Raw genomic sequence first — 26278 nt, 5'->3', positions numbered from 1 at the left:
AGCCGCTTCCTCAAAAATAATGAAAACAACATGTGGCGCACACAAGTTCCAGGTATGGCATGTTTCTGACGTGTATCGCTATACGCGCTTCCATTAACTTGCATTCACGTATACGCTACTGGCAAATTGTGGATTCATCACGGATTAACAACTTAGCGCCTGTACAAAGGTATAGAAAAAGTTGTTGAACAAACACATGAATAGGCCTGGCCTACTGAATTGTTTGAGAGTTGGATCCTATGGACTCAGATGCAGGTTTTTAACACAGTTTAAAACGGTCTCTTTTTTACATAATGAACCATTGTGACTGAACGCAATGACGTGTGACGCTATAATTTGTTCCATAGGTGTAATACAAATAAGGCTACACATTTCTTTTTACAAGTTTGCGTTTCGTTAAACATTTTCGATTTATTAAAAAAAAGTATTTAGGGTGAACTTAAAACTTGTGCTATGGGCTCAGGTGCAACTTTTAAAACGGTCTCTTTTCTTACATAATTAACCATTGTGACTGAACGCAATGATGTGTGACGCTATAAATTGGTCCACAGGGGTAAAACAAACAGGGCTATACATATCTTTTTACATTTTTACATTCTGTAAAATATTTTTTAACTTATTTTAAAAAGTATTAGGGGGGAACTTAGAAGTTGTGTTACCTGTATGAATAAAACGACGGGACACATACAGCACCTAGACTAGAGTCATGTTTTTGCATGATATGTTAGTTTATTAAAGTACATCACAATCATGTAAAAAAAATAAATGTGGACACCCTCCTCAGAATAGCTTTATTGGGCGATCTTTTCCTTTAGACCACCCTCGCTATATAGGGACTAAATTATTACTTTTGCATCAAGGTTTAATTTTGCATCAAGGTTAAACAGTCGCCAAACACTTTGAAGTCAAGGTTTAATGTATTGGAAGGAGGGCAGGGCTTCGATAAATGGGGGAAATTATGGGGTAAAAAACAAGGTTAAAACAACTTTTTGAAAACAAGTAAAAACGGGTATTCTGCTAGGCAGCTTTTGTCTCAAAAAACATTTAAAAACTATCGGAAAAGCAAGAAACATATCTTCGTTAAATCAGCATCACTTCCGTCACATAAAAAGATGATCAGGTGAGTGGAAAATGGCAAACAATTTGTGAAATGAGGGATTTTTTAAAAGAAAAATAGGCCTACAGCACGTTTTTGAAGAAATTCGCCATCTTTAATAATGCAAAATTGCATCACGCAGTAAAAACCTGTCAAACGCGCTTTTAAATACTTTATACGCGAGCATGAATCATCGTCAAAATGAGCGTAAATCAAGCGCTCGTGCTACGCGAATGTTTTGATGTTTGCATCACCGGCTGTGCATTCAGCTCTTTTACGTCAAAAACTGCGATAAAAACGTGGATTTTGGAACAAAATAAAGCTTGTTCTAAGAAATAAAAGGTATGTTTGTATAGCTAAGAACATGTTTAACCTTGATGCGAAAGTTTAATTAGATAAATTCATAATTTTAACCTTATATAGCTCGGGTGGCCTAAAAGAAAAGATCGCCCTTTATTGGGTTCTGGTAACAACGTTTGCACAGTATTTTTGTGGGATACAAGAGCACATCAATCATATTGAATTACATTCCGAATATGAAGAATGTCCTCATAATGTCAAATAATTTAAGATTTTTTGAAAATTACAAATTTTAAGGCAAATTATTAAATATTGATATTTTTTACATTTTAAAACAGTCCTTGAAGTAAAATTTATAAATCAAGTAATATTTACTTAAAGTGTGTGTAGCTGGGAGGAAAAGCCGATAATCATTTGAAAATGTTGACCTTTCATATTGAAGATCTAGATTTTGTCCCCAAAATGTGTATCTTCAATACGAAACGTCAAAATTTTCAAATGATCGTCGGCTTTTCCTCCCAGCTACATACACTTCAAGTATACATATCATTACAGATTCATAAATTTGAATTCAAGGACTGTTAAACATGAAAAAAATGAAAACATATTTTTAATAATTTGCCATAAAATTTGTATTATATCGCCAATTTAAAAAAATCTAAATTATTTGGACATTCCTTTGTATTCACAGTACAATTTGATATGTCCGATGTGCTCCCATGTCCCACCAAAAATACTGTGCAAATGTTGTTACCAGAGCCCTGAAGGGGCTGTGCAATAATTATGAGCCCTGGGAGAGGGTGAAATAAGTTTTTGCCCAGCTAAAAGGAGGGGAGCATGTCATATCATTTATACACGAGTGCATTAGAAAAGGATTTTTAAAATAGTGTATTTACTATGCAAATAACCGGCACTTTCCTGGCTCCACTGTGTGTTGGGAAGTAACCCTTTGTTATGCTAAATACCCTTCCCAATTTTATGTGTTGAAGGCCACACTCTCCATACCTCAGTAAACATCCAAAGAGAAGTTTTATAACAGGCCATGGGGGAAGCAAGCAGTTTTGGGTAAGCCAAGAGTGTGGTAAGCATTTTTTGCTTTGCAATTTCCACCCACTACCCTGACTCATAATTATTACACAACCCCAAATAGCTCATCCTTAGTATGAACAGATATTATCCAAGGTTATTTTGGATACTATGTTCACAAAGTGCATCAGTCCCCTGAGATTGGTGTTCTGAATTAAACACTTGATAACCATTTCTTTTTGGTGTGAATTCTGATGTGGGCTGTGAGAGAGCATTTCTGAGCAAAGCATTTCTGGCAATCCTCACACTGATACGGTTTCTCTTTGGTGTGAGTTCTGACATGTTTTTTAAGATTACCCTTTTGAGCAAAAAACTTGAAGCAATATTCACACTGAAAAGGTTTCTCTTTGGTGTGAATTCTGAGGTGTATTTTAAGGCTACTCTTACTTATAAAATCATTTTGGCAATACTCACATTGGTAACATTTCTCTTTGGTGTGAATTCTGAGGTGTAGTTTAAGGCTACTCTTACTTACAAAATCATTTTGGCAATACTCACATTGGTAAGGTTTCTCTTTGGTGTGAATTCTGATGTGGCTTTGAAGATGAGATTTCTGAGCAAAGCATTTCTGGCAGTCCTCACACTGATACGGTTTATCTTTGGTGTGAGTTCTGACATGACTTTTAAGACTACCCTTTTGATTAAAATACTTGAAGCAATATTCACACTGAAATGTTTTCTCTTTGGTGTGACTATTGAGGTGTAGTTTAAGGTTACTATTAGTTGTAAAATCCTTTTGGCAATACTCACACTGATATGGTTTCTCTTTGGTGTGAATTCTGATATGGCTTTGAAGAGTAGATTTCACAGTAAAACACTTCAAGCAATAGTCACACTGAAAAGGTTTCTCTTTGGTGTGAATTCTGAGGTGCTCTTTAAGGTTACTTTTACCTGCAAAAGCTATTGGGCAATACTCACACTGATAGGGTTTCTCTTTCGTGTGAGTTCTAATGTGGATTTCAAGATGATCTTTTCGGGTGAAGCATTTCTGACAATATTCACACTGATATGGCTTCTCTTTGGTGTGAATTCTGGTGTGTTTCTTGAGGTCACCTCTATGATTGAAGTACTTCGGGCAGTATTCACACTGATGCCATTTCCTTCCGGAGCCAATTTTGACATTGGTTTTAATACCACCAGAAGTACACAATAGTCTGTGGTTAAGTAAGTCCCAATAATTTGAAAAACTTTTCAAACAGTTTTCACATTTGTTATTCCTGCAGTTTATATTCAAATGTTCTTGCAGGTCACCAGTTTTTGGTATAATTTTCTGACAAAACACACACGTTTTGCGTTGTTGAGCCCGTACATATTTTATCCGATGCCTGTTAACATGGGCCTTCAATTTGTCCCAGGAATAATGGTCGATTCCACAATATCTACAAGAAAATGATCTCAAAAGTTTCATTGTCACCTGCAATAGCAAGTCTGCTGATAACTTGTAAACTTTAGAAGAATGAAACAAAAGATGTAGTTGAAGTTTATCATGCACTCCTAGCTCCTCACACGAACTTTAGGAGTCAATTCTTGTGAACTTAAGAAGACTCCAACAGCAGTAAATGATGTACCTAGTTCAAGTTATTATGCACACCACAAACCAACCACGGAAGCCAATTCTTGGAAAATATGCCCTTCTGGAAGCAAAAGACGATGGACCCCAACTGGCTTCTTCTTTTTCCTGGTAGTATTTTGTAGCTTTCACACCACAGATAAATCACTGCAAGATATAGAAAAGTATACATTTTTGGAAAGGACATTAGCTCAAGAATCTACAGGGTGTCCCAAAAAAAAGAGGCCCCTCATTGCGCCCTTTTTTCTCCTATTTCTGAAAAGTTGATCAAATATATTTTGGTATGTAAAAAAACCTTGAGTCGTTAGCTTTAATAAACCAAAACAATTATATCAATCAGCTCACAACTTTTGAAGATATGCTCTTTTAAAGAAATGTACCCGTTTTTCATTCTGTCCACGGAGAAGGTTTGGCTACTTCAAAGATTGAAAAGGAATACACATACATTCCTCAATTATAACTTTATAAAATAACTTTATTTATGGAATGGGCTTTACCGGTGGGTTTAGGGCAATGGATTTTGTTAAATAGTGTCATTAATTTGTGGGTAAAATGGATGCCGAATGGGACTTCTTTCGCTTTACTTGCAATTACTTATTTTTTCTTGGTTATTTATGCCTTTTTGTTTTCTTATGTTTCTTACTTTCTTACTTTGTTGTTTCTTACTTTCTTTTTTTTTTATTTACAACATAGTCATTTCTCTTTTTAGGATATAAGGTAGCCCTAAAAGGCTGTTTGGTTTGTCTTTGGTTCTTCTGAAGTGTGTTTACTGGGCTGCTCTGCTCTCTACCTGGTTGCCTCCTTGGCGAATACAGGTTTCAGCCCTGATCCTCATTGCATCAATTATGCTATGCACCATCCTTGTGCGCCGGATACTTATGTAATGCATTCAGTAAAACGCTTGCGAAGATCTTGGATTTTGCCACAAAGAAAAAAATCAAGAGGTGTGAGGTCTGGTGATCGTGCAGGCCACTCCACAGCATGAGCCATCCCAACCACTCTGTTTGCTATCCGTGGACAGAGTAAAAAACGGGTACTTTTATTCAAAAGGGCATATCTTCAAAAGTTGTGAGCCGATTGAAACAATTGTTTTGGTTTATTAAAGCTAACGATTAAAGGTTTCTTTGCATACCAAAATATATTTAATCAAATTAATACAGAAATAGGAGAAAAAGAGGGCGCAATGAGGGGCCTCTTTTTTTTGGGACACCCTGTAAATACAGGGTATGTGTCTCAAAAGTGTCTTTACCATTTTGAACCACTGTATGATCGTATCTCTCACAAGTAATATCATACAGGGATTATCATTTTCTTTGGAAGGTGTCCCTAATTTTCCAAAAGTCTGCATCAATACAATTGAGACCCCCCTATTTCAGCAACAAACAATTTATGACCCCCCCCACCACCACCACTGATACACCTTACCCCTAAACAGGATAAAATTGTATTGAAATCAGTCTTTTTGAATAAAATAAACACACTATCTGTGGTCATCTTGTGACAGCGCCGGATTGCTATCTCTAAGGACCGCCATCTCAAAGGTTTGCTATCTCTAAGGTTCGCTATCACTAATTACAAATAAGGTCCACTATACCTAAGGTTCGATATCACTAATTTGAAATAAGGTTTAGTATTTCTAAGGTTCGAAATCACTAATTTTAAATAACGTTCGCTATCACTAATATTATAGCTATCACTAATTTATTGAAGGTACGCTATATCTAAGGTTTGCTATCACTAATTTTAAATAAGGCCAGCAATTTCTAGTATCCCTAGTATCCTAGTATCCTAGCCCAGTATCCCCAAGGTTAGTTATCTCTAATTTGAAAAAAGGCCCGCTACCTAAGATTCGCTATCTCTAAGGTTCGATATCACTAATTTTAAATAAGGTTCGCTATCTCTTATTTAAATAAGGTCAACTAACTCTAATTTTAAAAAAAGGCTCGCTATCTGTAATCTCTAATTTAAAATAAAGTTCGCTATCTCCAATTTAAAATAAAGCCCACTATCTCTAATTTAAAATAAGGTTTGCAGGTTTGCTATCTCTAATTTAAAATAAAGCCTACCTCTAATTTAAAATAAGACCCGCTATATGCCTATATGCTATATTAAATTAGAGATAGCGAACCTTATTGAAAATTAGAGATAGCGGGCCTCACTTTAGATTAGAGATACCGAACCTTATGTAAAATTAGAGATAGTGGCCCTTATTCAAAATTAGAGATAGGGGGCCTTATTTAAAATTAGAGATAGTGGGCCTTATTTAAAATTAGTGATAACGAACCTAAGGTATAGCGAACCTTAATCAAAATTAGTGACAGCAAACTTTAGAGATAGCGAACCTTAATTACTTAGTGATAGCGAACCTTAATTAAATTAGTGATAGCGAACCTTAGGTATAGCGGACCTTTATTGCAATTAGTGATAGCGAACCTTAGAGATAGCGAACCTTCAATAAATTATTGATAGCAAACCTTATTCAAAATTAGTGATAACAAACCTTATTTAAAATTAGTGATAGCGAGCCTTATTTGAAATTAGTAATATCGAACCTTAGAACTAGCGAACCTTATTCTGAAATAGTGATATCGAATCTTAGAAGTAGCGCTATTAGAGATAGCAGGATTCTCATCTCCATAGACTCTACATATTAGTGATAGCGAACCTTAAAGAGAGCGAACCTTAGAGATAGCGGTCCTTAGATATAGAGGGATGTTCCGTTTGTGACTCCCTACATTTTGGTATTTAAAAATTTTATGACCTCCCCTACTTTTCTTTCCAAAAATTTATGACCCCCACCCCCATATTTTGGGAATCCCCCCTTCTGAAGGTTCTGAAGGAAATGAAAGCTCCTATGGAAATTCCAAATACATTAAAAAAAAACTTGTACAATTATTCTGATACTAAACTTTGCATAGTTTTTTTTCATTGAAAGCTTTAAAGCCACATTATAACATTTGCTGAGGAGAACGCCCTCAAAAAAATGTTTAATTCTGGTTTTTACACGATTGTACACGATTACACTTTAGTCAATAAAGATACTCTACAAAAATCAAGACTTTAGGTGCTGTAGTTTTGTCAAAATCCGAGATTTTGAATAAAACGATGGAACCGGCGTTTTATTATTACAATGGAAATATTAGTCGAACACGTATGCACAGTACGTATACGGCGTGCCGGATACACATACACAGACACCCTTATGATCGTAAAGTATTACAACCACGGAAGTAAGTTCGAGTAACATGCATGGGCGCTAGTAGTAAATTCCAATTTTCTATGCTTTACCTCACTTGTTCGGCTCAAAATTAAAAGGGGACATATCTGACAGTAAAAGCTATTAAATTTTATGGAAAATAAATACTTATCTATTTTTACAGAAATGTTATAATATGGCTTTAACACCATTTAAACCACACAAATATTGGGTATTTCTTTGAGTTCATTTGCAGCTGAAGTGCAATTTTTAAACTTAGGATATCAACTGTTACAATGTAGATGCCAAAGTAAGGAATGTTTAAGGAATGGTGGCGTTTATTACCCACTTTAATCAAACATTTGAATCGAAAGTTTAAATTTAGGTTATTAGAGACCTACCTCTCAAAACAAGAAAATATCCAATTAAAGTTCAACTGAATGACCATGTTATCAAAAATTACTTAAGGTTTGTCGTAAACCCTGGAATTATGGAAATTTGTGGGCCTCATATCTGCAACATTGTTGGTCTATTAAAGTCTATAAAACCTTACATATTTAGAATGGGCAGATTTAGAAAATCCATCTGCGAAGTCAAATTTGGGCAAAAATGCTAAATTTTTGAGAAAATCCCAAAAACACTAGATTTTTTGGGGAAACGTAAAAAAAATTCTTGAGTAAATTTTTTAACAAACTAGATATAAATATCTAGTACCGATTTTTTTAATTCATTTTTGCATCACTTCACCAAACCTGAGAATATTTGCCCAAATTTGATCTCACGTATGGATTCATCAAGTCTTTGCCATTCTGATATGGTATACATTAATATACTTTAGACATACAATTTATAAGGCCCACATATCAGGCTTTTGTGTGTTTCTGTAATCTAGAAACTCCATTCTAGGAAGATTTTTTTGACAAAATAGGCCACTTTTGGACTAAAAATTACTATATCCATACAAAGATTCATTAAGCGCTCTACTGAGAACATAATGCTTTACAATGATAAACCTAATATATACAAATCAATGAAAAACATAATATATACTAATCAAAGCACAAAAAGAAAAGTGAGCAACAAAAATCAACATGGGAACAGTGGCGGCGCTACAGGGGGCATGAGGGAGAAAATGCCCCCCATCAGAACTCTTGCCCCCCCCAGTAAAAAACAAAATTACAAAAATTTCCACTTTTTGCTGCAATTTTATGGAAAATTTGTTGATTTTGCCCCCCCCCCCCACATGGGAATAAAGATGTTTTCAAGATACACTTGAAACAAGACTGTAGACACAGACTCTGCTTCACAGATCTCCATGGGCATGTTGTTGTTTTTAGACACTGTAAACGCTTTAGATCTACAAAACGTGCGCCCAGCAACAGAGAGTTTGCTTAATCGAGCAGTGGGAGGACCAGCCCCCTGACAGCATTGTGGCAAGCTTCAGGAGTAGGTAAGTGCATATTTACATGTAACTCATTTCTGCAACAAATGGACAGTTATTTGAGTGACTTTGGGGTCTAAGGGACCGTTCACAAACACTTTTAAGGGGGGCCTGATGCAAAAAAGGGGGCCCTGAAAATTTTTGACCCTCCTAAGGGGAAACCCTGAAAAATATGACCACAAATTTTCCTGGAAAAATTGAGTTTATATGCTTTTCTATGGGGTTGACCCATAATTTTCATGTCAAAAAGGGGGGGCCCTGAAATTTTTGAGGTCTGTAAAGGGGGGCCCCAAAAATTTTTGCGATGAATTTTTTTGCATCAGGCCCCCCTTTACAAGTGTTTGTGAACGGTCCCTAAGCATAGTCACTTGCGTCTAACTACCTGTTTAAGGCACCACATCGAATTTGGTCCTATAAAACTATCGGTGTCCCGCTAGGTACCAATGGCTCTTAACATCACTCCCTGGAGATGTAGTAAATTTTATCAAGCACAATAATTGACAGTTGCTTTTTTTATTTAAATTTTAAAAAGCCAATGCACTATACAGATGTTCAGGGTACCATCGGTACCTATTCGGGCAGCGATAGCGCTATAGGACCAAATAAGATGTTGTGCCTTTTAAGGTTGGTCTGAACCCTGGAATTATGGAAACTTTCGGGCCTCAATTTCTCGAAGTTGGTCGAAATTAAAAAAAAATGAAAAAACGGCTCCTAGATATTTGTATCTAGTTTTTAAAAATTATTTTAAAAAAATTTTGGCAGAAGAAGTTTTTTGTTACGTTCCACGAAAAAGAAGTGGGCCAAAAATGGCATTTTGGCCCAAATTTGACCTCACAGATGAACTTATCAAGTCTTTGCCATTCTAAATATGTATACTTTTATATACTTTAGAACAACAATTTAGCAGTTATGAGGCCCGAAAGTTTCCATAATTCCAGGGTTCAGACCAACCTTAAGTGACCATGCATATACCCAAAATCACTTGCATTTACCATGGATAACTGTCCGTTTGTTGCCGAAATGAGTAACATGTAAAAATTCACTTACCCACTTCTGGCACTTCTAGTCGATATAACCATTTCTTTAAATACCATTTCAACAAGTTATATATATGTACACCAATACTGGATGGGACTAAGTAACTTCATTCACAACATTTCTCACAATTCTCACAATAAAAAAAGATTTCTCTTTATTGCATTTGTAATGCATCGTTTTTAAAACACCAATATCATTTCTGACTATACTCACACTGATAGGGTTTTTCTTTGGTGTGGATTCACAGCAGATAATCTTGAATTCCCATTATGCTTTTATTCCAGTGTCTATAAACCAATGCATAACATAAGATTGAAAAATTAAGGGATCTGGAATGAGCGTTTTGAGCGTTTCGACAGTATTTTTTGTGGGACATGAGAGCACACCAGACATATCGAATTGCATTCTAAATACGAAGAATGTTTTTCTGATATCAAATAATTTTAATTATTTGAAATTCACGATATAATACAAATTTTATGACATATTATTAAAATTGGATATTTTCCACATTTTTGATATAACAGTCCTCGAAGTAAATTTTATAAATCTAATGATATATTCTTAAAGTGTATGTAGCTGGAAGGAAAAGCCGACGATCAATTGACAATTTTGACCTTTCATATTGAAGATATGGATTTTTTTCCCCAAAAAATTTTTTTTCCATATCTTCAATACGAAAGGTCAAAATTTTCAATTGATCGTCGGCTTTTCATCCCACCTCATCAGATTTATAAAGTTTACTTCGAGTACTGTTAAATATCAAAAATATCAATTTTTAATCATTTGCCATTACATTGCGAATTTCAAAAAATCAAATTTATTTGATATCAGGACATTTTTCATATTCAGAATGCAATTCGATATGTCTGATGTGCTCTAATGTCCCATAATAAATACTGTCCAAACGTTCATACCCCAGCCCTTAACATGGTTGCTTTGACTCAGGATTGAGATAACAGTTGCAATATGCATATTGACTTTGCAGAAATGACCATCCTTCATTTATCAAGGTATATAGTAAGGCATGGTCAGTGGGGGGGGCATGGGGAAAAGTGAATTTCTGGGGAGTAAAATCAACAAATTTTGCACACAATTACTGCAAAAAGTAAATGGTTTGTAATTTTGGGTTTTTACTGGGGGTAAGAATTCTGACCCCCCCCCCCCCCACCTGTGGCACCCCCACTGGTTGTGGTGTGGGCCCTAAGGTGACTTTAACGATTACCAGATATTGCAAAAAATTTCTGAGACAGTAGCGTAGCCAGCGTGGGGCAGAGTGCCCCCCTGACAAAAAATGAAAGAAAAAGTGCCCCTGACAAAAAATGAAAGAGAAAATCTGGAGGGCAAAGCAAAAGAAGAAGGGCAAGGAGCCCCTTTTCTAGCAAAATTCAGGGCCAAAATAGTGTGAAATACATTGTAAGAATATAACCCTTTTCAGCCGGATAATGGGCGAAAATAGTGTAAAATAGTGCACATCATCCCAATAAAGCCTTTTTTCGAAAAACTCGAAGACATACAGTCTCTATGTATCGTATGATGCAACTGCAATTGTTTTCGTCTGTGCCCCCGAAATTTTATTTTGAACCCCCCCCCCCGATCAAGAAAGCTGGCTACGCCCCTGTTCTGAGAGTATTAACAATGACAACCCAGCAAACACAAAATGTTTTGCACAAAACGTTTAAATGTTACGTAAGCATTTTAATAACATTAAAAAATCTTTTTTTAAATAGCAGCAAATATTCTAACATAACGTTATTTTACAATTAACAATTTTACACCATTTTTAGAATGTTATTATAATGTTGTTCATATCAAATGGTGAGCAAAACATTTATGGCAGTCCATACACTGACAGTTATGGTTTCTCTTTGGTGTGAGTTCTGACATGTTTTTTAAGATTACCCTTTTGAGTAAAATACTTAAAGCAATATTCACACTGAAAAGGTTTCTCTTTGGTGTGAATTCTGAGGTGTATTTTAAGGGTACCTTTACTTGCGAAATCTTTTTGGCAAAAATCACACTGGTAGGGTTTTTCTTTCGTATGACTTCTAACATGGTATTCAAGATTACCTTTTTGAGTAAAATATTTCTGACAATATTCACACTGATATGGTTGTTTCTCTTTGGTGTGAATTCTTTTGATGTGACTTTTAAGGCTACTCTTAGCTGTAAAAACTTTCTGGCAATAATCACAGTGATATTGTTTCTCTTCGGTGTGAATTGGTTGTTTGTCTTTGGTGTGAGTTCCGACATGGTTTATGAGGCTATTTTTGTGAGTAAAGCATTTGTGGCAGTCCTCACACTGATATGGTTTTTCTTTGGTGTGAATTCTGACATGACTTTTAAGATACCATTTATGAGTAAAATACTTTAAGCAGTATTCACACTGAAAAGGTTTCTCTTTTGTGTGAGTTCTGACATGGGTTTCAAGATGATGTTTTTCAGAGAAACATTTCTGACAATATTCACACTCATATGGTTTCTCTTTGAGATGAACTCTTTTGATGTGACTTTTAAGGTGACCCTTTTGTGTAAAATCTTTCTGGCAATAATCACAATGATGTTGCTTCTCTTCGGTGTGATATGGTTGCATCTCTTTGTTGTGAGTTCTGACATGGTTTCTGAGGCTATTTTTGTAAGCAAAGCATTCCTGGCAGTCCTCACACTGATATGGTTTCTCTTTGGTGTGAATTCTCCTGTGTATTCTAAGGCTACTCTTATTTGCAAAACCTTTTGGGCAATACTCACAGTGATATGGTCTCTCTTTAGTGTGAGTATTGGTGTGAGTATTCCTGTGAGTTTGAAGATAATGCTTTGAGGAAAAGCATTTCTGACAATATTCACATTGGTACGGTTTCTCTTTAGTATGAGTTCTGATGTGTACTGACAGGTTACTCTTAATCGAAAAGCATCTCTGACAATATTCACACTGATATGGCTTCTCTTTGGTGTGAGTTCTGATGTGTTTTGTCAGGATACTTTTTTGCGCAAAGCATCTCTGACAAAACTCACAGTGATATGGTTTCTCCCCGGGTTTCTCTTTGGTGTGAGTAATCTTGTGCTTTTGGAGATACTGCTTTACGGCAAAGCATTTCTGACAATATTCACATTGGTAAGGTTTTTCTTTAGTATGAATAATTCTGATGTGTACTAACAGGTTACTATTGTATGCAAACCATCTCTGACAATATTCACACTGAAATGGCTTCTCTTTGGTGTGAATTCTGATGTGTATTTTCAGGTCACATTTGTACGCAAAGCATCTCTGACAATATTCACACTGATATGGCTTCTTTTTGGTGTCTTTTGTCAGGTTACCTTTATGAATAAAATATTTCAGGCAAAACACATTTTTTTGGTGATTTTGAGCCCGCACATATTTCTTGATATGTCTGTTAACATGGGCCTTAAGTTTGTCTAAGGAATAATGGTTGATTCCACAATATGTACAAGAAAATGATCTCAAAAGTTTCATTGTCACCTGTAATAGTATGCAGTTGACTTGTGAACTTCAGTCAGAAGAGTCCATCAATAAATGATTTAGTTCAAGTTGTCATGCACACGTTGAGATAACCACAGGAGCCAATTCTTGCAAACGCTGTCCTGAAGAGCACCAAGCACAATGTAACCAGGAACCTGGCTGGCTTCTTTTAATCCTGGTAGTAGTTTTCACACCATATATCTCTGGACCATAAGAACTGGAATGTTAAGAAAACATTTATTAACACTTAAAACACATCAATCTGGGTCGTTCATATATTCATATACAATGTAGCAGAAAATATTCAGATGCAAAACAGGTACTCGCACTGAAATATCCCAATCCCAATTAAAAGATGATCATAAATCCAATTTTATATTTTTCTTGAGTGAGTATTGTTTCTTATATCTGAAAAACACCACTTTCTCCAATATAACTCTTTAATTAATGTTATGTAACATAACATAACATAAAATAATAACAAGTATTTATATGCCCAACTCTGGAAAAGGTAGAGAGCGTGGTGAAAAGAATGAGGTGGAAGGCCCACTTCTTCCTTAACAAAGATGAAAACGACCTCCGTAAGTAGTGATAGTGAGACATATAATGAGAACTTATATGGGAACTTCAAATCCAAAAACACACCACCGCCAAAAGATGAAATGGAGGACTTTGAAAGGGCCATGTTCGAGATGATACAATGTAGACTGAAAACAATTCAAAGAAATGAACAACAGTTTTCAAACCAAGCTTTTACGGGACGTGTACAATATCAACTCATCTGACAAGATTTTTGTGAATGCTTACAAATCACAAAACATTTACAAGATGGATAGCAATGAATGAATACAGGCAACATTACAAAATCATAAGGACAAATTTGAGAACAATACTTACTAAGTATAGACTTATTAACCCAACAAATTACGAAATTTGCAGAGCAAGCGAGATAATGGGGGTGCACCGCTCAGTCTGACAGGCCGCAAGTCTGACACGCCGCTAGTCCGACAACACAAATTCCCTAAACTTAGAGGTGCGTCAGTCCAAAAATGAAGCATGGCGCTAGTCCGAAAAAAGCATGTGCTAATCCAAAAATGAAAACCACTGCAACAGTCCGACATGCCGCTAGTCCAAATCTGAAAACACAGTTTTCAGTCCGCCACGCCGCTAGTCCAAATCCGAAATACACTGTGCTAATCCAAATTTGGAAAACACTTCTTCAGTCCGACCCTGCGCTAGTCCGAAACTGAAAACCATGGCGCTAGTCCGAAACTGAAAACTACCACGCTAGTCCGAATCTGAAAAACACTGACTGCGCTAGTCCGAATATCAGACTAACGCAGTGTTTCCCCCAATTCAAATTCGGACTAGCGCAGAAAATAACAGAACTTAAATATGACACAATTATGCATGCTAAGAAGACCCTGCTCTTTGACAACTATCGCCGAGTATAGATTAAACGGGTAACCAACAACACAATCAATGTGGCCATAGGCGTGTACGATGGAGCAGAAATATGTGAGCTTGAACATACTCCACAAACTAGAAACCAACTTGGGCATAGAAAGGGCATAGAAAGTGTCGGATTATGCCGAGTTGACGGCCTTGCGGTCCCCGGGCTTGCGGTATTCTCCAGAAGTAAAGCGGACAGAATAAGAAAGCAAATCACTAAGCAATTTCACCAATTCGGACTCAAAATAAAAGTAGAAACTAACCTAAAATCGGTAAACTTTCTTGGTCTCATGGATGGGAGTCTCATATTAAAGCCATATTACAAACCTAACAACCCACCAGAAGGTTTTATTACAAACTCTAATGGTGACCAGCAGGTCAAATTGCTAGAATTGTACGTTAAACACACCTAAACAGACACAATGCAATTTGCAGGCAGCAGCTTAATCAGCGCCAAGATTGCAACAGTAAGAAACAACTATACAAACATCCAATCCAACCCAACCCCAGTAGGCAATGAGGATAAAGTGCCTTGCCCAAGGACACAACACGTTGGCACAAGCGGGGCTCGAACTCGCAACCTATGGATTATGAGTCGGGCGCCTTATCCACTCTGCCACACATGCTACAATACTAAGCGAACAAATACTAACCCAACAAATTGCGAAATTGGCAGAGCAAGCAAGATAATGTTGGACCGTATCAACAATGAGATATAGACAAAAAACAAAAGTGAAACAATGGAGGAACACAGATGCTGTCCTAGACTGATTCATGAATCTACCAGAAAAGAGTACACTATCCTTCATCACTTTTGACATTGTAGACTACTATCCGTCAATTTCCGAGAACCTCCTCAAGAAGACACTAGAACAGGCCAAAGGGTTCATGAAAATAACAGAATTTAAATATGATACAATTATGCATGCTAAGAAGACCCTGCTCCTTGACAACTATGGCAGAGTATACAAATGTAGATGAAACGGGTAACCAACAACACAATCAATGTGGCAATGGGCGTGTACGATGGAGCAGAAATATGTGAGCTTGTACATACTCCACAAACTAGAAACCAACTTGGGCATAGAAAGGGCATAGAAAGTGTCGGATTATGCCGAGTTGACGGCCTGGCGGTATTCTCCAGAAGTAAAGCGGACAGAATAAAAGCAAATCACTAAGCAATTTCACCAATTCGGACTCAAAATAAAAGTAGAAACTAACCTAAAATCGGTAAACTTTCTTGGTCTCATGGATGGGAGTCTCATATTAAAGCCATATTACAAACCTAACAACCCACCAGAAGGTTTTATTACAAACTCTAATGGTGACCAGCAGGTCAAATTGCTAGAATTGTACGTTAAACACACCTAAACAGACACAATGCAATTTGCAGGCAGCAGCTTAATCAGCGCCAATATTGCAACATTAAGAAACAACTATACAAACATCCAATCCAACCCAACCCCCAGTAGGCAATGAGGATAAAGTGCCTTGCCCAAGGACACAACACGTTGGCACAAGCGGGGCTCGAACTCGCAACCTATGGATTATGAGTCGGGCGCCTTATCCACTCTGCCACACATGCTACAATACTAAGCGAACAAATACTAACCCAACAAATTGCGAAATTGGCAGAGCAAGCAAGATAATGTTGGACCGTATCAACAATGAGATTAGACAAAAAACAAAAGTGAAACAATGGAGGAACACAGATGCTGTCCTAGACTGATTCATGAATCTACCAGAAAAGAGTACACTATCCTTCATCACTTTTGACATTGTAGACTACTATCCGTCAATTTCCGAGAACCTCCTCAAGAAGACACTAGAACAGGCCAAAGGGTTCATGAAAATAACAGAATTTAAATATGATACAATTATGCATGCTAAGAAGACCCTGCTCCTTGACAACTATGGCAGAGTATACAAATGTAGATGAAACGGGTAACCAACAACACAATCAATGTGGCAATGGGCGTGTACGATGGAGCAGAAATATGTGAGCTTGTACATACTCCGCAAACTAGAAACCAACTTGGGCATAGAAAAGGCATAGAAAGTGTCGGATTATGCCGAGTTGACGGCCTTGCGGTATTCTCCAGAAGTAAAGCGGACAGAATAAGAAAGCAAATCACTAAGCAATTTCACCAATTCGGACTCAAAATAAAAGTAGAAACTAACCTAAAATCGGTAAACTTTCTTGGTCTCATGGATGGGAGTCTCATATTAAAGCCACATTACAAACCTAACAACCCACCAGTTTACATCAACACCAAATCCAACCACCCCCTATAATAAGCAAGAATATCCCGGCAAATGAGGATATATTCAATGCAGCAGCCGACAAATACAATGACGCTCCGAAATCTTTCGGATATACAGAAACAATCAAGTTCAACAAAAGGGAAACAACACAAAGAAACAAACAATTACATCATTTGTAAAACATAGTTGGAAAACTTATCAAAGTATACCTTACAGGGCATAATTCTGCCAAGTATTTAAAAAATATCTTATGCATAGTTACTATTAATTCTTATTGTATCTGCTTTATATGACCACATTGGATATTTATATTTTATATTACTTACTTGTATTGTGCATTTTCTTATTTACTATTGTTTACTGTTATTTTTCATGTATTTAGGTTAATTCATATCGAGATATGACAGCTTACTGTTGCTTCTTTATTGAAATGACAATCTGCTGCCATGTCAAATGATGAATTAACCAATCAAGGGATCACAGACTTTCAGGCCTCTTCTTGGCCTTTCCTGTGATTCCTTCACTCTCACTTGTATTATGATTTTGTATGTATCCTATTTTTTTGCTATTTGATGAGTGAAAAAAATAAATGAATGAATGAATAAATGAAATAAATGAATAGTGTCAGAATTTTGCATAGCAAAATTGTGACAAAGTTTCATTTGTATAGCAATAATTATGTATAGCAATGACATATGTTTGTGTGATTGCATAGCAATTTGGCTAGATTGTGTAGCAAAATGCGATGTGATACCGGTTATATTATGCCCTGATACCTTAGATAATGACAAGTTTTACTGGAGTAATGTGGCCTTAAAAAGTAAGATCCCAACAAAGGATTTGAAATGAACTTGCATTTTAAAAGTACTAGATATAGGATTCCACCACCAGATTTGTTTTGATGGGGAACATGGAAAAATCATAATTTTTGTAAGGCAATAGATTTCTTATGTTTATCAGAATCTGATAACAGGCTCAGAAATTTGTAGAAAATCCAAGACTCTATCTTGCAGAGATTCTCCAAAACTGATTTGAGTGAATCTAAACAAAAGATTCTTGTACAATGCTGTTGCCAAAATCCAAGTGGATTCTTGCAGCATGAAACAAAATACCACTGGATAGCCATTGATATATATCTCTGTTAATGCAAATATAAAATGCTCAAATAAAGAAAGTCCGCAGTCATGTAACCCGTCCTACACCAAAATCTGATCTTGTTATGACAATTTGATTGATACGGTCGTATGCAGAATCTTGTTAGCTCCAATTTGATACCAAATTTGCTACCAAACACTCAAAGGTGACAAAGATTGATACCAGTTTATGGCATTTGGTTCATTTTCAAAAGTTGCAAATCAGAACGAAGCCCACGGTCGAAATAGCTTAGCGTGGCAATATGGTCAAGCTTGCTTGCCCACGATGGCCCCTGTCGACTATCCCAAGTGCGCGCTTTATTCAATTGTTAATTTAAAACGCATGGATTGCTACAGTGCTTTACTGATGAATACTAGGGCACGATGCGATCGATATGACCTAGCGGTTGTTTCGGGCTATGTCAATGGTCGCGCTCTGCCATTCACCTAAGTTACATGTCCGCGTGGTCCGTTTTTAATTTGCAACTTTTGAAAATGCACCAAATTTCATAAACTGGTATCAATCTCTGTGAATCTAGAGTTTTGGTACCAAATTTGGTATCAAATTGCACCTAACAAGATTCTGCACACGACCTTTTCGATCAAATTGTCATAACAAGATCAGGTTTTGGTGTAGGACGGGTTACATTACTGCGGACTTTCTTTATTTGAGGTGTTTATTTAAATTGTCTTGCAATGAGTGAAGTTACATTGTAACTTCACTCATTGCAAGACTTACATGTAAGGGGGGTACTACACCCCTGGCCAATTTTGTGCCTATTTTTGCATTTTTCTCAAAAATTATTGCGCATTGGTGACAAGTAAGATATGTATAGTATAGGGGCAATGACTACAACTACTGCACTGAAAATTCAGCAACTCAAGGCAAGTAGCTATTGATTTATTGATCAAATATTGGTTTTCCCTCATTTTTGACTGTAACTCCACAACTGTTGCCTGTGTTGAAATAAAATTGCCCCTATAATATACATATCTTACTTGTCACCAATGCGTTATAATTTTTGAGAAAAATACAAAAATAGGCACAAAACTGGGCAGGGGTATAGTGCCCCCTTAACAAAGTTTGTTTATGCATGCTGATAACATCTATGTCTTGTATACAGTGTGTCCCAATAAAAACTGAACCCTGATTGAAACATCTTTTTCACCTCTTTATATATTTGTTGGGGTGCAATTTTAGCAACATTTTTGATACGATCGCCTGTCGTGATCGGCTGTGTTTACTTCTGAACTTCCATTGTTTTACACCGTATCATGCTTCGAATGCAATGTTCTCTAGCCTCGAATGTGAAGCATCTAATTTGAATGCATTTTGATATCATTGATGGAAGGTGACCTGATATATTTGGAAAATCAAATTCTTTAAAACTTATGTATAACATAAAATGTCAACCCTTTCAAGCAATCATGCAAAAAGAACATGTACAATGTAATGTTTTTTGTAATGTGACTAATTCCTAATGGAATTACTGACATAAATAATATACAGCATGATATTGGTAGTCTACAGTGTTTTTATTACGGTAATGATAATCATCATGATCATGAAATATATTGATCTCAAGGGAAAGGCCCTCTATAAACATAATGAAATTAGAATTTCCAACTCAGTGTATTTCCGAATATATCATCAAAAAATTGCCTAATTAGTCTCAAATATGAGAAATTTGATATTTTTCTTTATATCTTTATTTCAATTTGGGCATATATTTGTAATTTGGCCGCCCCACATTTGTGATGGCCGCCCCACATTTTTCAACCTTGCTACGGCCTTGCCTAAGCCACCTTCCAGTCTGTTTTTAACTTGTATCTTTTTATGCCTTTGAGTCTCATGCCTGTTATGTGTGAGAGCCTGCCACCATTTGTGCGAGTATACTCAACTTTACTCGTAGGAGGTTTATGCACAGTAACGGAAAGAAGAAGAAGACCCATGGTCGACCCTAAGGGGCTGTGCAATAATAATGTGTACTCCTGGGGTGGTGAATTTACAAAATGGTCTGCCAAAAATCGCTTGCCCCCACCCCTTTGACAGTGCCAAAAAATCTTTGCTCCCTTTTGACGTGCCAAAAACCTTGCCCCCCTTTGACGTGCCAAAAATCTTTGCCCCCCATGCAAGATTTTGGGGAACCCGAATTTAAACCATGTAAACCCTTAAATTGTGTTATCATATAATGCGAGCACAGTGAGCAGGAAAATTTGCATATTTTAATGACGGTGTTCTTTAACGTATTCCTACACCTTTTTAGAGTGTAATATAGAAATGGTGTCCGAAATATCTGTGCCAAAAATCGCTTCCCCCCCCCTTTCGCCCTGCCAAAAATAGACATTCGAGAGGATTCGCTGTACTATACTATTTTTGACACGAAGATATAGGGATGATGACGCTTTCACGGTTGTTCTATTAGCAACGCAAAATCTATGAAAAATTCAGCTGGTTTACTAGCTAGAAAGTGAGGCCAGTTATTGATCCGTTATAGTTCGTTATGAATAATTCATGTTCGACCCCTTGGATCATGTTAATTGAGTTTGGCAAATAACAACGTTGTTAGTTTTGCGAACTTTGCCTGTTCAATGAGAGTATAGCGCCCCCCCCCCAATACATCTGGGCACAAAACAGGCGAAAACGATCCAGTTTAATGAAATGGCGGACGGGTATTCCCATCAGGCACCAGTGATATGTTTTTTCAAAGAAAGTCTACTAATTTGATATGAAATGACATTTTGCAATAGCAAAGTCAAAATTAGGACTTGCTGTCAATAATATGAAGGAAATATGTGACAGAGGCAAGGTGGGAAATACAAGTAGTATTTGAGTTATAATAACCTTTGATACCCGACCTGCATTGCAAAGTGATCATGGAGAAAACCAAGAGTTATATATTACAATAGAGTTGTGAGCATCACTGCCTTTGGTGAATAGGCCTATTATTAGAATGTTTGAATCTCGCGCCTATTGGTATACAACAGGAAATGAGATAAAAATGAAAAAATGAACAAAATCCATGTTCTACACCCCCCCCCAAGTTTTGAGCATTCTAGAAAAAAGATTCTGGTCAAGGAATTTCTGTGGAAAAATATCTGCGTTTTATTAGTAGGCCTATAATATTCATGTTGCAAAACACCCCCCCCCTGGCTTTAAGTAGAAATTTTGAAAATTAGTACATTTGTTTAATTTTTCAGCAAATAGGCCTATACGGTTAAGATAAGTTTCTTTGATACTATCATTAGGAAATCATTTTGGGAAAAAGCCAAAGAGTTAAAGTCATTCACCCGCCCTGCCCCCCCCCATGAAATTTGCTTAAAAAAAATAGAAAATCACACCAGAACAGAAAAAATTAAAATCGTGTCAGACACTGTCTGATTTAGTATCAAGTTACATGGAGGCAAATCACTTCCAACGGACCGGAAGGGCAACGTCACTAAAGGTCTCTAAAACCCTAAAAATGAGCATAATATGCTTGCATTTCAAGACAAATATTTGTATTGCATCATTTTAGGGTAACATACAAAAGTTGAACAATCCTAAGGCAGTCGGACATGATATATCGTGCATAAACATGGCGCATTGTTTTCAAGAAATGTTATTTTTATGTACGCCTCGCGGCTGCGTCTTGTTTCATACACCCCCCCACTTAAAAAAAAAAAGAGGGACTTTAAATTGCCTTTGTTTTGTATTTTGTGTGCTTAAATATGGATTTAGTTTGATTTCTGTTGTTAATCACTGCAAATAAAACACAGATGAGAGATATAAATTAGTTTTATAAACAATTTCGACTTCTTGTTCATTAAATTTGTCTTTTTACCTCAAATATATATCTTGCCTGTGTGGCGCAATCGATTAGCGCGCTGTATCGTAATTTTTATATCAGGCGTATATTGCATGCGTCTCTTAATCTACATGTAGGTTCGAACCCCACCCAAGTCTCCTCTCCGGAATTTTTTTTTTCTTCTTCTTCTTTTCTACATTTTCCCAGTTGTGTTTTTGAATCATATTGAACTGGTCAAAAAAACGTATTTCATACAAAAAACGTTTTTTTTCTCTTGATTTAATTGGAGAATACTGCCAACTGATACCTGGGGGGGGTAGATTATGCTGAGTAGTCTTTTGGTGACATGCTTTTGCGAATTTGTCTGATAATTGAACATGTTTGGGGTTCAAAGCAAATAAGCTAATCTATGTCTTTATGCTGCGAGAACTAGTGGCTTGGTGCTCGCTCATGAGATATAATTAATTCGAGGTTTTTTCCAATATGCCTTTCTAATGGACCTTCCATCATGGCGCCTTATTCGTCTTTATGTATTTCTATTATGCTCTCAAGTAAAATAAAATACCAATCTGCTCTGAGCAGACAATGTTACTTGGCTCCCAGCATGAATTATTGATTTTATACGAGTAAAGAAATGCACAGTGTATGTGCATGATGTGCAAGTATACTCCAAATATTTACGGTAAATCTGAATAGTGGTCACATGTTAACATATCATGTGTTCGGGAAATCACGTGGCAACATTTTAAGATTTCAGGCTTGTTTACTAGTTAATTGCCATTTGTACTCTTTATTATTTATCTTTGTTAATTAACATATATTTTAAATGCTGATAAATCGTGGTTGGCTACCCATGATATCTGTTAAATTCAATGTTTTATGAATATAATTCTACCACGCAGAGGGGTCACGCAGCAGAATTTCATATCACCTGACTTTACCATTTCGAAGCTCTGCTCTTCAAATTCATGTAAATTGCAAAGTTTATACATTTAATATATTTAATATGATACTAATTTTTTGTTATAACCAACTGGTACACGAAATATACTAGCTTATTACCTATACAGAAAGGTGATTATCAGCCTTCACTCAGCAAATTGACATGCCCGGCATATGCAGCCATTCTCCGTCTGGATAACATGACTGTCGCCTCAATACGTCTGGGCGCAAATTTAAATAACAATACGCTATTTACATATCAATGCGGCCTCATGCTAATTAAAGCTGCCCCATCCAGGAGTTCATCTATGGTATACATGTAATTCACCAGACTGGGGTACACAATACACAATATAGGTATCCAAGGCAAACCTTAGTTAACACATTTGCTAGTCAGCGAAATTCGCCTAGACCGGGGCCCAAACACAATGCATATTTACATTTTTTTCGAGAACAGGTCGGTGAAGGAAACCTACATAAATATGTTTTCTATACTTCACTTGAGTTTGACCCAAATATATGATTTTTTATGGTGATGAGCTAGTCGCACATGGAATTTTAGAGGATTTTGATAGCAGTTCCATTAAAAAAGCTGCTATCGCCATGAGACTAAGATCAAGGGGTGACACTAAATTCACGGTTGTTCTATTAGCATAAAATCTATGAAAAATTCAGCTGGTTTACTAGCTAGAAAGTGAGGCCAGTTATCGATCCGTTATAGCTCGTTATGAATAATTCATGTTCGACCCCTTGGATCATGTTAATTGAGTTTGGCAAATAACAACGTTGTTAGTTTTGCGAACTTTGCCTGTTCAATGAGACTATAGCGTGCCCCCAATACATCTGGGCACAAACCAGGCTAAAACGATCCAGTTTAATGAAATGGCGGACGGGTATTCCCATCAGGCACCAGTGATATGTTTTTTCAAAGAAAGTCTACTAATTTAATATGAAATGACATTTTGCAATAGCAAAGTCAAAATTAGGACTTGCTGTCAATAATATGAAGGAAATATGTGACAGAGGCAAGGTGTGAAATGTAAGTAGTATTCAAGTTATAATATTTGATACCCGACCTGACCTTCGATCATGGCGGCCCATTCGTTTTATGTATTTCTATTATGCTCTCAAGTAAAATAAAATACCAATCTGCACTGAGCAGACAGAATGTTACTTGGCTCCCAGCATGAATTATTGATTTTATACGGAGGTAAAGAAATGCACAGTGTATGTGCAAGCCGTGCAACAATACTCTAAATATTTACGGTAAATCTGAATAGTGGTCACATGTTGACATATCATGTGGTCGGAAAATCACGTGGCAACATTTTAAGATTTCAGGATAGTTAATTGCCATTTATTATTTATCTTTGTTAAAAAAAACATATATTTTAAATGCTGATAAATCGTGGTTGGCTGCCCATGATATCTGTTAAATTCAATGTTTTATGAATATAATTCTACCACGCAGAGGAGGTCACGCAGCAGAATTTCACATCACCTGACTTAGCTAGATTTCAAGCTCTGCTCTTCAAATTCATGTAAATTTCAAAGTTTATACATTTAATATATTTAATATGATACTAATTTTTTGTTATAACCAACTGGTACACGAAATATACTAGCTTATTACCTATACAGAAAGGCGATTATCAGCCTTCACTCAGCAAATTGACATGCCCGGCATATGCAGCCATTCTCCGTCTGGATAACATGACTGTCGCCCTCAATACGTCTGGGCACAAATTTAAATAACAATACGCTATTTACATATCAATGTGGCCTCATGCTAATTAAATTTAGCTGCCCCATCCAGGAGTTCATCTATGCTAAGATCTAGAAACACCCCTAAATGTAGGTATCCCAGGCAAACCTTAGTTAACACATTTGCTAGTCAGCGAAATTCGCCGAGACCGGGCCCAAACACAATGCATATTTACATAGAAATTTGAATTTTTTTCGAAAATAGGTCGGTGAAGGAAACCTACATAAATATGTTTTCTATACTTCACTTGACCCAAATATATGATTTTTATGGTGATAATCAAGTCGCACATGGAATTTTAGAGGATTTTGATAGCAGTTCCATTAAAAAAAGCTGCTATCGCCATGAGACTAAGATCTAGAAACACCCCTATATGCCGTTTTGGGGAATTTTGTTAGCAGAATCTTTTTGATGAAAGTCAATCTTTGACAAGATGTAACTTTGTTACGGAAAGTGCTATGACAAAAATGTTTTCGGTTTTGGCTTTCTTTACTCAAGGGCTTTAATTTGGTATGTAAAATGATGCAGTTTGATGGCAAATTTGAATTCACCTAGCATACCTACTAAATCAGGCATGTTCACAAAATTTTCAAGTAGGATATTTCACATTGAAATTATTTTGTTTAAAAAGGTGATTATTTAACTTAAAAAATGAGGGGTCAACCATGTCTGTAGGTCAAAAATTAGCGAAGTTATGGGCAAATGTCTGTTTTTAAAAAACTGCACTTTTTTGCGCCCATCATTGACAATGCCAATACACTGACTTACTGTACAAAAAAGCATGTAATGCACCATTTTTTACCACGATGATCCATTTTACACAAAGGCGATTTTATTTTATGAAATCTAACTTTCACTGCATGCTGACTTCTGTATCAAGGATAAAATACCAGCACTTTTTAGACTACGTCGTCAAGTTTCTGGTGTCCAAATTTCAAATTTTTGTATTTCCCTATGGGGATTACACAGTTAAGCCATCGACTGTGAGCTACTGTGGACACAACTTTTTGGATTGAATGTCGCCCTCTATAATAAGCAATGTGGACATGTCTAACTAAATGCTGTTTTGGGGAATTTTGCTAGCAGAATCTTTTTGATGAAAGTCAATCTTCGACAAGATGTAACTTTGTTACGGAAAGAAAAATGACAAAAATGTTTTCAGTTTTGGCTTTCTTTACTCAAGGGCTTTAATTTGATATGTAAAATGATGCAGTTTGATGGCAAATTTGAATTCACCTAGCATACCTACAATCATAATAATTATAATAAAAATTGCAACACCCCTAATCTACCCGTGCAAAACGTATAACGTTACCTGATAATCTGATATGACAACTACATACGGTTTGACTTGCTCACGTTGATGAAATGTTACTTCTGCAGCGAGAAAACTGTGATCTGGAATATAATTGTAAAAATACACGCCAGATCGATCAGATTGCAATGCACATTTATATATAACAATGGCAATAGGATGGCGGACAAGTTACGCAATTTCGTAGTGCGCATGTGCCGCGTAGCCTGTGGTCCATTTGTGAGATCGAGACAGCCTGTGTTACCACTTATGCTTTTGAAATAGCGCCCCCGAAAAATGATTTGGGAGAAAATGAAACCAATAAATTACAACTTTATAATAGAATCATACTGAAAAGAGAGCAGTATATCTGCAGACTGCAGTTTATACAGTAAAGCATGAGAAACTATTATTAGGAATGCCCACTGTCC

The 26278-nt window shown here is 36.5% G+C and overlaps 2 protein-coding genes across 2 annotated transcripts; both read right to left on the bottom strand.

The window, feature by feature from the left end:
- Positions 1 to 1978: 1978 nt before the first annotated feature.
- LOC140143869 (uncharacterized) lies at positions 1979 to 4193 on the bottom strand. The gene has a single exon (XM_072165680.1). The coding sequence runs from the start codon at positions 3888 to 3890 to the stop codon at positions 2637 to 2639; it is 1254 nt and encodes a 417-aa protein (XP_072021781.1). The 5' UTR covers positions 3891 to 4193; the 3' UTR covers positions 1979 to 2636.
- A 7155-nt stretch (positions 4194 to 11348) lies between these two features.
- LOC140143868 (uncharacterized) lies at positions 11349 to 26003 on the bottom strand. Its single transcript, XM_072165679.1, has 2 exons — positions 25869 to 26003; positions 11349 to 13425 (listed from the first exon to the last, which is right to left on the bottom strand). The coding sequence occupies exon 2, from the start codon at positions 13200 to 13202 to the stop codon at positions 11583 to 11585; it is 1620 nt and encodes a 539-aa protein (XP_072021780.1). The 5' UTR covers positions 13203 to 13425; positions 25869 to 26003; the 3' UTR covers positions 11349 to 11582.
- Between the last annotated feature and the right edge of the window lie 275 nt (positions 26004 to 26278).

The sequence above is a fragment of the Amphiura filiformis genome, unplaced genomic scaffold (genome assembly GCF_039555335.1).
Source record: "Amphiura filiformis unplaced genomic scaffold, Afil_fr2py scaffold_30, whole genome shotgun sequence".
Classification (NCBI taxonomy): Eukaryota; Metazoa; Echinodermata; class Ophiuroidea; order Amphilepidida; family Amphiuridae; genus Amphiura; species Amphiura filiformis.
Note: the sequence above shows the minus strand (reverse complement) of the source record. Positions and strands in the feature narration are given on the sequence as shown.